We start from the raw sequence: 13052 nt of genomic DNA on the forward strand, positions 1-13052 counted from the left end.
TCGTCATACGAGAATGTGGTCGTCTCGTAAAGGGATAATTAGTCAGTCTGTGTTTCCTATGTAGAGATTTTTATATTTTGTTAAATTCTTATTTTCATCTATGAGTGCGTCCGCGTCAACCGTGCTTGTTTGGGACTATCTTCGCTTACCTCCTGGTTCACCTTACGTTCTGAGTGCTACGAGCTACACCCTGTTTTGGTGAGTTTCGACAACCTTTCTGTTCCCCGACCTTCACCGCTTTTGAGAGCATTTTTGCCCTCCTAATGACTGTCTGTAACCAGGGTATGAAAAAATCCTGATTTTTTTAAAAAAATCAAAAAAATCAGATTTTTTGGATTAAAATCAGGTTTTTTTGATTAAAATCAGGTTTTTTTGATTAAAATCAGGTTTTTTTTTGATTAAAATCGTTTTTTTTTTATTAAATACGATTTTTGATTAAAATATAAAAAATTGTAATCTGTGTAATATACAGTACATTTTCATTACTGTTTTCATGACTTGACTTTGCTCTACAGTACAATTAATAACAGATTAATTCATTTTGGAAAATTTTTAATATAGTAACATAGTTAACATTAGTAAAAAAAAAGATGTCTTATAGAAAATAACTACATCTTTGAAAATATATCATATTTAAATGTAACTTTGTCACTTCTGTCATCCCTTATAGTACGAGATCCGGCTGCAGGATTAGTGCGTTTATCGGTTTTTTGCTGAAAACCAAATTTTCTATGTATATTTATAATAAGAATATATATTTACCAGGTAGCCTATCAAAATTTAGCCGCCAGTATTTTTAATTAAATTATTTTTAATTGATGTTTGGAAAAAAATTTTGTTCACTTGTTTTTCAAATAAAATAACGTCTACATCACGGCAATTTATATGAAGATTAAAAAAAATCACGGTTGCCATTGCGCACTTGGCCACACCTCTTCGCAGCCAGGTGTAAACAGGTATGATTTCGATACATTTATACGTTCATAATGTTTATTTATTAATCATATATCAAATTAAACCTAATTTTTTTCTATTTATTATCATATATGGTTGCCTAATTAAATCCACCCGCAAATAAGGGTTGCTGGCTGTTAAACATTATAAATATTTAAGGTAGAGTGAAAGAGAGTTACCGTGTTTTTCCATAAAAATAAACATTAATAATATTTTTAAATTTATTATTTTTATTTAATCATTTTTTCAAAAATTAATCAATTAATTTTTTTAAATTATTATTTTTTTTAAAAATGCATTAGTGGAGTTTTTTAATTAATTTTTTTCAAATTATGCATTAGGTAATTCTTTAACTTATTAATATTAATTAATTAAAAAACATTACATTTTTAAATCATTAATTTTAAAAAAGTTTACTAATTATATTTTGAAAAAAGGACATTAATTAATTTTTTAAATTAATAATTATTTATAAAATGTATTAATTAAATTCGTTAATTTGTTAATTTTTTTGAAAAATGCAGTAATTTATTTTTATAATAATAAGAGATTAAAAAACAATCGTTTTCACAAAAAAAACCTCCAAGCTAGCTTGATGTAAGTTTTTGGACATACGCCATTGCTAAAAAAAAATTTCTGTTGAAGAAAAAATAAAAAATAAAAAAAAAGAAATATATAAATAAAACCCAAAAAAAGACAAAAAAAACACAAAATTAAGCAAAAAATTGATGTTGTCAACAAGGATATAAACACCACAATGATGGTGAATACAAAAACACACCCCACAACACAGAGCATCAACACTGTCGTTAATTCATCTTCAAGAAAGCTGTCCAATAGCGAGGATAATGTTTTACAAAAAGGCCTCAATTTCAGCATTGCTCCACGACACATTCCTGCACTTGACTTAGTTTCATCTGTTGAGAGCGCAATATACAAACTTCCTGCCGCCAAGCAAGATGAATTTCGTTGGAATGTGCGTACAGCAATCACCTCAGCTGGTCCGCCTAAACCGAATCTGCCGCCTGATGAACTCAAGGCCATCAAAACTCTGAAATCCGACCATACCATTGTAATCCTCCCAGCTGATAAGGGTCGTGCTACAGTCATACTTGACAAACCAGACTATGACAAAAAATTACCGATTTGATCACCACAGATCAATATACAAAACTGGTAAAAGACCCCACAGCCAGCATTGAAAGAAAAGTGTACCAAAACTCTAAAAAAACATCAGAATCACATCCCAGAAAAAACTAGATCAGAACTGACACCACACAGCAGTAAAGCACCCCACATTTACGGTCTTCCAAAAATTCATAAACCCGATATGCCTCTGCGCCCGATCATCAGTTGTTGTAATTCCCCATGCCAGAAACTATCAAAATATCTCCTGAAAATTGTTGAGCCACTAGCAGGACAGACAGATACATTTGGCAAAGATTCTAATCATTTTATTTCTATAGTCTAAACACTGAAAATAGAAAACAATGATACCCTGGTGAGTTTTGATGTCCAAAGCCTCTTCACTAATGTGCCAGTAGCCGAAACACTCAGCATTGTCAAGGCCAAATTGGAAGCTGATCCAACCCTAAAGGACAGAACTATAATACCAATCCCATCCATCATGGAAATGATTAACCTCTGTGTCACCACAACATATTTTCAGTTCAAGGATATTTTCTACAAACAGACCGATAGTATGGCAATGGGCTCTTCTCTTTCACCATTTATGGCCAATATATTTATGGAAAACTTTGAGCAAGAAGCACTTAGCAAAAGAAATAGCCCTCCTAAAATCTGGCTCCGTTATGTAGACAACACCTTCACTGTCTGGCAACATGGACCTGAAACTTTGGAGGAATATGTGAACCACTTCAACTCTCTGAGGCCATCAATAAAATTCACATATGAAAAAGAAACCAAAGGTAGCATTCCTTTCCTGGATGTACTGGTCAGCAGAAAAAACAACAGCCTGGAAACCAAAGTATACAGGAAACCTACGCACACAGGCCAATATCATAATTTTACATCCAACGATCCCAAAACAACAAAAACTGGCATAATTCACACACTAACCAACAGAGCTGAGATTGTTTGTTCTGATGAGAAATCTATTGCGGTTGAACACAATCATATAAAAAAAAGAACTCATAGCCAATGGTTACCCTGTTAACACCATCAAACAGCACATGAAATCCAACAAAACACTCAAATCCACAGAAACTGAGAAACCTGCAGGAACCCTAGTCATTCCGTATGTTCAAGGGCTTTCAGAAAAAATAAGACGCCTGGGAAACAAATATGGACTTCAAACAGCATTCCGTTCTAAATCTACTATTAAAAGTATTGTTACCAAGGTGAAACCAGCCACAGAAAAATTACAAACTCACAACTGTGTGTATCAGATCCCCTGTGAATGTGGCCACATGTACATAGGTGAAACTGGCAGAGCTCTATCCACCTGAATCAAAGATCAAAGAACACAAAAACAACTGCAAGAAGGGTGAAACCCTAAAATCCAGACTTGCTGAACATACATGCATACCTGCCAACTTTGGCTAGTCAAAAAGCGGGAGGTTTTTTAGTGGAGTAAACAATGCTGGTTGCCCCCAATAAAACGCGGAAGGGGGGGGGGGGTGAAATTTTGTTTATTTTGACGGAAAAATCACGACACAAAGAAAAAAAATGCAGCATGTTCACCTTTCCTCGATTGCAAAATGCACGGAAATTCGTCACTAAATCTCTTCTTGTACACAATAAGATACTTCACTGTAAGCCATTTCTATTAAATCCCTATTGCGGAGTAGGCCTACAACTAAACGCGTACAAAATACTCATCACGCAACTGCTTCCACAAAATAATTTTTTTTTTGAATACACCGTTGAATTAATTCGAAGACTACTATAATGCTACCTCTACACTTATTCTGTGAGCACAGACGCGAACAAAGGTGAATTTGTTCGGGGACGAACAAACAATTCACACATAGCCGGCTAACAAACCGAAGCGAATTTGGGCACGAATGTAAACAGTGGTATCATAAACTCATTATTAATCCAGTCCGTCTTTATTTCAAAACACCACCGAAAACACAGTTTACAATGTTGACAAAACACGCCATTTTGGAAAACAAACCTTTTTCTGGTTGGCTAACAAACACCAATGACGAACGTGTACCAAAACAGCTCCCATAATTATCGTAAATAACTACGTTTCTTTCTTAGATGTACGCTTAACCAAGAGTTTTAGCCGACAATTGTGGGCATTTAGGCTATTAAAATAACTACATGTTATGGTACGAACCGTAGTTACTATACAATTGTACGGAATAATGGTACAAACATATTAATTCTATAAATTTATTGGATTAAAAACTTAAAGAGAAACAGAACCAAAAAACGGGAGATTTTAATGACAAATTGGGAGGGCGGGAGAAAGGGTATAAAATCGTGAGTCTCCCGCCTAAAGCTCCACACCACTCATACAGGAATCCGATAAAATAAAAAGGAAAATCAAAGAATCAGCCTTCATTATTAGCAATAAAAATATTTTCAGCCCGCAGAGCATTGAATTAAAAAAAATATATATATGTGGATCCCTTTGATAAAAAGAGAAACATCCCTGCAGCACAAAACAATAGCCAATACTCAACCTACCATAACCAATCCGCTTTAACTCCATGGTGCACAGCCAATGGGGAGACAGCTCGTCTGCCATTGGCTGAGCGAGATGTAGCCCCTTCTCTGATAAATACCCTCATTTTTCCAGCCCCTACTCAGTCGCACCTGTGTTTCCGTACCATGTGCGTCTCTGCCTGAGGACGGGAGCAGATTGCAGTTCCCGAAACGTCGCTTGTTTCTGTTTTGGTAAAACTATTGTGTTCGTTTCGTCTTTTTCGTTTTGTCGTGTTTTTTGTCTCGTCTCAACTGTTGTGCTGAATTCTTTTTGGGTTCAAAATTTTTGTGCTGTCATCATTTGTGGGTTTTTTATCGTTCTATTCTGTTTTGGAAAACTATTGTGTTTGTTTCGTCTTTTCGTTTTGTCTTGTTTTGTTTCGTTTCAACCGTTGTGCTGAATTTTTTGGGTTCAATATTTCTGTGTCGTCATCATTTGTGGGTTTTTTTCGTTCTCTTAGTACATTTTTCTTTGTTTTGTTGACCATATTCCTGTCACGGAATATTTTGTGGTGTTTATATCCTTGTTGACAACAGCAATTTTTTGCTTAATTTTGTGTTTTTTGCCTTTTTTTTTTGGTTTTATTTATATATTTCTTTATTTTTAGTTTTTAGTTTTTCTTCAACAGAAAAAGTTTTTAGCAATGGCGTATGTCCAAAAACTTACATCAAGTCATGCACTCCCATTGCACAAATCTTTCAAAGATAACTCCAAGTTTGCATTGTGTCATTTATTTTGTAACTATAACCTATATTATTCTTAAGTTCAATTGAAATTTTAGTTACGGTTTGTGTTTTGCAAAACTCTTCAAATTCTTCTTTATCTATTTGCTTTAGAACTGTAATTTTTTTTAGACATACTGTATGATATCCAAAATCATTAGTAGATTCAATTGTAAATAAAGTGTCATGATATTTATATTTTTTTTACGACAAAACATTAACATTAGCGAGCACTTTTTGAATGATGCATTATTTAAGTCGAGTACTTTGATTTTTTCGTTACACAGAAAACACGACTTCATCTTTATCAATTTTATTTTACTTTAATAATATTTAGATGGACAAATAGAACCACAATGTAAATATAAAACGTTGTGCATTACGAACTCCAAAACGGCATGTAAGAATAAATGCCGCAGCTGTTAAGTTGAGAACACTAACATTCGACGCATGCGCAATGGCTTAAAAGCGTCGCACAGCCGGCAATCGCTATCCTCGTCTGACAAATGATGTTGCGCGCTAACTCTCTTTCACTCTACCTTAAATATTTATAATGTTTAACAGCCAGCAACCCTTATTTGCGGGTGGATTTAATTAGGCAACCATATATGATAATAAATAGGAAAAAATTAGCTTTAATTTGATATATGATTAATAAATAAACGTTATGAACGTATAAATGTATCGAAATCATACCTGTTTATAACTGGCTGCGAAGAGTTGCGGCCAAGTGCGCAACGGCAACCGTGATTTTTTTTAATCTTCATATAAATTGCCGTGATGTAGACGTTATTTTATTTTAAAAACAAGTGAACGAAATTTTTTTCCAAACATCAATTAAAAATAATTTAATTAAAAATACTGGCGGCAAAATTTTGATAGGCAACCTGGTAAATATATATTCTCCTAATTATAAATATACATAAAAATTTGGTTTTCAGCAAAAAAACCGATGAACGCACTAATCCTGCAGCCGGATCTTAGACTATTATAGTCTTATAGTCCAATTGTTCTAAATAAACCAAAACCACAATTTCCTTTTTTTCTTCTCCTCAGATTGCACACATACAAGAGTATTCAAAGTAAAACTTCTACATAAAATATTACTTATTTAAAATTTTAAACAAAAAAACAAGTTTGGCAGTTTTTTCTGTACCCAGTTGATTTCTTAATGTTGATTGAACCAAACCAGACATACCAAAGAACTGAAAATTTCCTTCCTACAGTTCTAAAAATAGCATTTTATATTGTTGGAAGACAAACCTGTTGCCAAGGAGATATGACAAACACAAACACATGAGGTGGAGGGGAGAAGAGAGAAAATGAGGTGGCATTTAAAGGTACATTCCACCCACCTATATTTAACAAGTGTTTCAAAATAACTGTAAATACATTGTAGAAGAAATTAATTACTATTCAATTTTTATTCTATCTTTGCAGCAGTCAATTTTTATGTAAGTAGGCATGATTACTTGGTTTAAACAACACAGTATAGGAAATATTAACGTTCATATTATCATATTATAAATTGATTTTATTCACTGATTTAAAAAAAATCACATGATTTAAATCATGATTAAAATCACGATTTAAATCATGCTGATTAAAATCAACATACCCTGCTGTGAACCAGGTCTAATCATGTTCGATTTGGCTTGTTCACAGACAGGGTTCTAGAGCCGGAGCAAGCATGGCAACCGCATGCTTTTTTCCCGTTCTCGGACCCAGGACTGCTATGGCGCTCTGGTAGTCCAACTCCAGCGTGCGACTTCATCTTCGGCCACCTAGTTCCAAGCATCGTATTTACAAATTCTCCGTTAGACCTCCAAGGCACCAATCATTATAATCCTGGGATTGTTTCTTCCTTTCGTTAATTGTTTATTCTTATTGTTAATTGTTTAGTTTTATTGTTAGGTATGGTGGAAGTAATCTCGTAATATTTTTACAAAGGGTCGACCCTACGAACCAAGATTAACCTTATTTATGTATTAGCCACCATTGTCACGACTAACAAATAATGCATTAGCCAAATTATGTACGTCAAGAAACTTACTTCTTTATCATGTTTATTGTTATAATGTTTTGTTGGCTCAATTTCCAGTAACTAAAAAAGTAAAATAAATAGGTGCACAGATATAGACGAAATTGCATTTGTTATTTATATATTTGAAACTAAAAGATCCACCAGTCTCCCAAAGTTTTTCCAAGGAGACATTTACGTTACACCAGTGTGGAGAAGAGTGTGTAACAAAGCAGACGTGGCTGTTATTTCTGAATACTAGTAAGGTACATTAATGTTTTTAATTGATGACTCTAGGGCTTCACCCAATAAATTTTAGTACGTATGTGTTTGGAATTTTTCATCCTTTTATTTTAATAAGAGTTTAGGTGTGATGCCACCATGTTGAAATGATGCAATGATTATAACAATTAGCCCCATCTGTTGACATCTGCCGTTGGTCGTTATGGCAGTTCCAGTATCTCTCCAGCAAAAAAGAGCACCTTCTCCTCTCTCAGAACATTTTGTTTAGTAAGTTACTATCATTTTTGAGTAATTGTAGACATTCGGTAGTTCGCAACAAAACTACCTGGTGAAGGATAAGATTTTTTTGAGAAGGTAAATTCATAACAATACTATTGAACTACCTAAACTGAAAATGTAATGAATAAGTTAACAAACAAAAAAAAGTTAAAAAATTTATACATAAAATAATACACTAACTGAATTGATGTTAATAAGCTTTTGAAAAAAATACATAATATCATTTTTTTAAAGAAAAAATTAAGTCATCTTTAAAAAACACTTACATATTCCTTTTCTGTGGGCTTATTAGAATGATGATGAGAGTGTTCTCTTCGTTTCCTTCGCCTATTTTTATCGCGATCTTTATGTTTCTTCTTTTTATGATGTTTCTTGTGGTGATGATGGGAGGGTGTGATATTCGGATAGTCTGCCAATAAAATAACATAAATATTAGTAGACCCAATGCAATTTCAATGGTGCCAAACTTAGAGTAACATTTCAGAGGAAAAATATAAAATATACACAAAATAAAAATTCAGTATGGCATTGTAAATATCACAATGAATTAAAATAAATTTCAAAAAGTTACTTTAGTAAGTGAAAAAATTTCCAATTAGCCTACTCAAAGCATTAAACCTAAGGGCAGTCGACAACACCAAAATGTGCCCAAACATTCCAACTAAGTGTCCCACACTGACTACATACATCTATGGATACACATAGAAATTACATTTTTATGTATACTTACATATTTATAGCAAATAAAAATTATTACCTTGAAATCCAATATAGAGCCAGGTTAGCCATATTTCAATTTATGTTCCAATCCTTTGTTGAGTCTGGCTCTCAAATCCCTTTATTCACGTTGCATAACACAATGCCACTTTGTCGAATCTGGCTTGCCAATCCTTGAATCATGTGGTATTGTTCTATGCAACGTGAATCAAGGTACTGTAGAGCCAGACTTGACAAAGGACTGTAAAAAGAAATTAAAGATAGCTCAAAGGACTGTAAAAATAAATTAAAGACAGCTAACCTGGCTTCAGGTAGTTCAGATTAGTGTTATCTGCATGTATCATATATTAGTGATTTTTTTTTTTTGTTTTTGTACCTACCATCCAAGGCTATCAGCCAAATGTAACAAATATTTTATTAATTAATTAATTAATTAAGGATACATGATAATCAATAACTTACAAAAATTCATAATCACAGATATAATTAACTAAAATGTTAATTATTATGGCAACCCAAAAACTATTTCAACTGCTAATTATATACTGTATTAATGTAATCCAAGATGGCTGACAATCATTCAAGACATTTTGTGTCAGATCAATTAAAAAAAAATAAGTTTCTGACCTCACCAGTTCAGACTCGAAGAAATTTGGTATTGAAGACATAAATCTCAAGTTAAGTAATCCTGCCACTTCCAAAGTTTTATTTTCAAATTTTTCCACACTACAGGCATAACAACAATCAAAATTTTCATAAAAAATTACAATATCACAAACTCATAAATGGCTGCAATGGTTTCCCTAATTGTAGTAGAGTAAAAATTACAATATATATGTGTGTCTATATCTCTCTCTATACATATATATATTGAAAACCAACAAGAAACCTCTTTTTAAGAATAACCTACCTGGCCTCTTTGCAATGGATTACCATTTCAAGGTCAACTATTGTAACTTTAGACCTTAAGTATCTCAAAACATGCTACATCAAAAAATAATGAAAAAAATATTTTTTTATTATTATAACCTTCTTCTACCCATGTGCCAAATATACACCTGGCAAGGTAGTGAGGAATTAACATATGTACTCTCACAGATAAGGCATGGACATATGTGAACACTGTACAGGATATCCATTTTCCAGATAATATATATTTACACGGCCTTAGAAATTTGAGATAAGTACTTAACTTAGTAATATCGAAGATCCAGGAAATGCTTTTTGTTTCCCCCCTGCCCCCCTCAAATGGTTATTAATAATATTAAACTTGTAGTCAATGACACTACCCGCTAGGTCTTAGCGATGAGGAGACACCGCTGCCAGTAGAAAAAGTTTACAGGTTCATCACAGGCGAGAGGCCAGGTAGTAAAGTTGGGTGTCGTTAGCACAACACAGCCGCGATGACAAAAAATTTGTTTGCCTCGCGCGCATCACAAAGCGGGAGACCTTTAGAATCGCTCAAGAGATGTGATTTACTCAGGGCAGTCGAGAGAGAGGAGGCGGTAATGATGTATGAGGCGACAGACAGCTGTTAACAAGAAATGGAAACGGGACAATGAATCAGCAAAGAGGAATATTCAAAAATGACGCATGGGAAGGATTCACGCTGTTATGATAAACATCAACTCGATCAGGTAGGGCTTCTTAAGCCACAGAAATCAGTCTGAAGTCATCAGTCTCAGTCAGTGTGAAATGATGCAACACCGCCGCCCGACAAACGGTGAGTGACCACGTCATAATGGTTGAACAATTACAGTTACGACCACAACTATAGGCCAATGTAAGGAAATTAAGGCTTAACGAAAACTTCTCTCTTTCTCCTCAAGAAAAACTTCAACAGTATAGTTAAAATCACTCTTCATTTTAAACTACTCTACAGTAACATGATAAATTCTTTAAGTTCAATAAATAACTTACAAATAATCCAAACATAAAATCTTTAGATAAGAGAGAAACATTAACAGTTAACATATCACGTGCGAGAATGATTTAAATAAAGTTGGTAGGACTGTAAGCACACAGACCGTACATGATCCGTGAAAACAAACGAGGATAGGAATACAGAGACAGAAATGGCCAACAGCATGACGTCAATCTAACCTCTTATCCCTGCTAGGTTCAACTATGCTTGTTTAAACAGATGTATTTTTGTCGTTGTATTAGTGTCAAAGTATAATGTTGTCCAAAGTAATGTGACTAGCCGTGTTGTCCGGTCCTGAAGTGTTAAATAAAACTGCTTTTTTTTTAAGTTACCAAAGCATGTTTTAAGGGTTAACCTCTTTGTATCCATCAGAAAAAGGACTCATCAACCTTCCTTTCAATAAAAAATGTTAAAGATGAATGGTGGAGAACACACCCCCCCCCCCCCCAACCCAGTATTCTGATATCCACGTATAGCCTTACGGATATCATGAATCAGTTTAGGTATCGATCCCGGTAAAATTCATCTTCATTCCCCTTCCTATCATCCATCATATTCATTTCATTATCACTTTCCTTTCACATTCATTACTATGGTCGAAAAAGGATTAGAAAGTTGACTGGCATAACAATATAATAATTTTACTAATATGTGTTATAGGTTATGAGTGAGAGTAAGAGAGAGGGAGCAGAGAGAGAGAGAGAGAGAATGTGTGTGTGTGCGCGCATACGCACACATGTGTGTGGGTGTGCGTGTGTGCATATTATGAGGCCACACATTTCAGTAAATAATAAAGTTACAGCATACAGACTTATAAGTACTGGTATAAATTAAGTTTATGGGCACGCCAATGCATTCTAAAGAATCAACAATGTACCTAATAGCCGTAGCCAGGGGATGAAGATAGTATTAACTATGAAATAGCCATTGCCAAGAAAGGAAAAAAACATCAATAATTCAATAGTAAAATTTCATCAAGTACCAACATTCTGCTTTAAGGGGTCTGGGAATGGGGAATGAGGGTGGTCTTCCGAAAATCACGTACACAGTGACCTTCTCATTTCGAAGGTCAAATGCAAAATTTCATTGAGTAAAATGTAAATTTTTATTAGAAACAAACAAAAAAAATTTGCTCTGTTGAAAATCTTTATCAACAAAGCGAAGCTGGGTACCGCCGCTAATTTGTGATAAATCTTCTTCTTTACATGCAGAAGTCTGCAGGTACACCGCAATGTCACTACCTTGCTTAATTTCTGGCACATAGGTAGAAGAAGGTTATAGAAATAATTTTTTTTTGTTTATAATTTTCAGAGCTGCATATTTTGAGATATTCAAAGTCAAAAGTTACAGTAAATAACCATGAAATGGTAATTCATCATACGGAGGCCATGTAGGATATATTTCAATGGTTTTTGAATTTGTTACTCTACTGAAATTAGGGAAAATGTTGCAGCTATTTATGAGTGTGTGAGTATAGTAAATTTTTAAGAAATTTTTTTCTTTTTAATATGTCTGTACTGTGGACAATTTTGAAAATAAAACTCTGGAATTTAGCAGAAATACTTACCTTTTCATGTGTGTTCTTCATACAAAATGTTATAAAAATAAGAATTGGTGAGGTCGACAAGTTTATTGAGCTGAGACGGAATTGCTACACTGTGAAGTTATTTTCCTTAAGAAAAACAATTATTCCTATTTTATTTATTTCTCTTCATGAGATCAGCAAAACATTTCTGAAGTTTACAGATACAGGGATGCTTCTAAGGTACAGAAAGTACCAGGGGGAAAAAAACTAGCAAAATAGTAAACTGCAGCAGTGATCATCAGTATTTACTTAAAATTAAACTTAACATTGAAATTATAATGAAAAATCACCTCACTTTGCCTGAAGGAGTGGGTTGATGAACACATTCTTAATCTTCTAAATAAAAAACTGAAATGTCTTCAGGCTGTTGCCAGATAAATGAAACTGATCCCTTAGAAGATGACTCCTTCCTGGTGAATTTTACTGCAGGACCATCACTTTCTAAATTGATCACATGATCAACAAAATGGATTGGAGTTATGCTAGTTTCTCCACAGAATCTGACTACAGCCCTATTTATAAAATTAAACTAAACAGTTTCCACCAAGAGAAGGGATAGAAAATAACTGGGACCACAATATTGCTCAGAAGATGGCATGGGGGTAATAAATTTTTGAACAACGTTAAACCAAAATGAAAGAATTTTGATTGTACCTAAATAATGTGTTATTTTTAGTGGATTTTTGAGAGTCTAGAACAACCACCAAATCATAATGTCACTTTCAAAACTCTGACATGTCACTGAAAACTGATGATGAGGTATGCAAGGCTAGGAATTTTTCTCCACACACTGCTATTCTTCAAAGGAAAATGTTGATATTTCACCTTACAGTCCTGACTTCAAACCCAGTGAAGACCAAAATCTTTTCCTGCACCTCAATAAGTAGCAAAATTTTAACAATTTGAGGAAATTGATTAGTTGAGACTAC

The 13052-nt window shown here is 33.9% G+C and overlaps 1 protein-coding gene across 1 annotated transcript in view; it reads right to left on the bottom strand.

The window, feature by feature from the left end:
• LOC134529271 (uncharacterized) overlaps positions 1–13052 on the bottom strand; it is a 218129-nt gene that overhangs the window by 168422 nt on the left and 36655 nt on the right. Inside the window, exon 2 of the mRNA XM_063363167.1 lies at positions 8164–8306. Within this exon, the coding sequence (XP_063219237.1) occupies positions 8164–8306 (143 nt within the window). The remainder of the gene's footprint in view (positions 1–8163; positions 8307–13052) is intronic.

This window comes from Bacillus rossius, chromosome 2 (genome assembly GCF_032445375.1).
Source record: "Bacillus rossius redtenbacheri isolate Brsri chromosome 2, Brsri_v3, whole genome shotgun sequence".
In the NCBI taxonomy this organism is placed as follows: Eukaryota; Metazoa; Arthropoda; class Insecta; order Phasmatodea; family Bacillidae; genus Bacillus; species Bacillus rossius.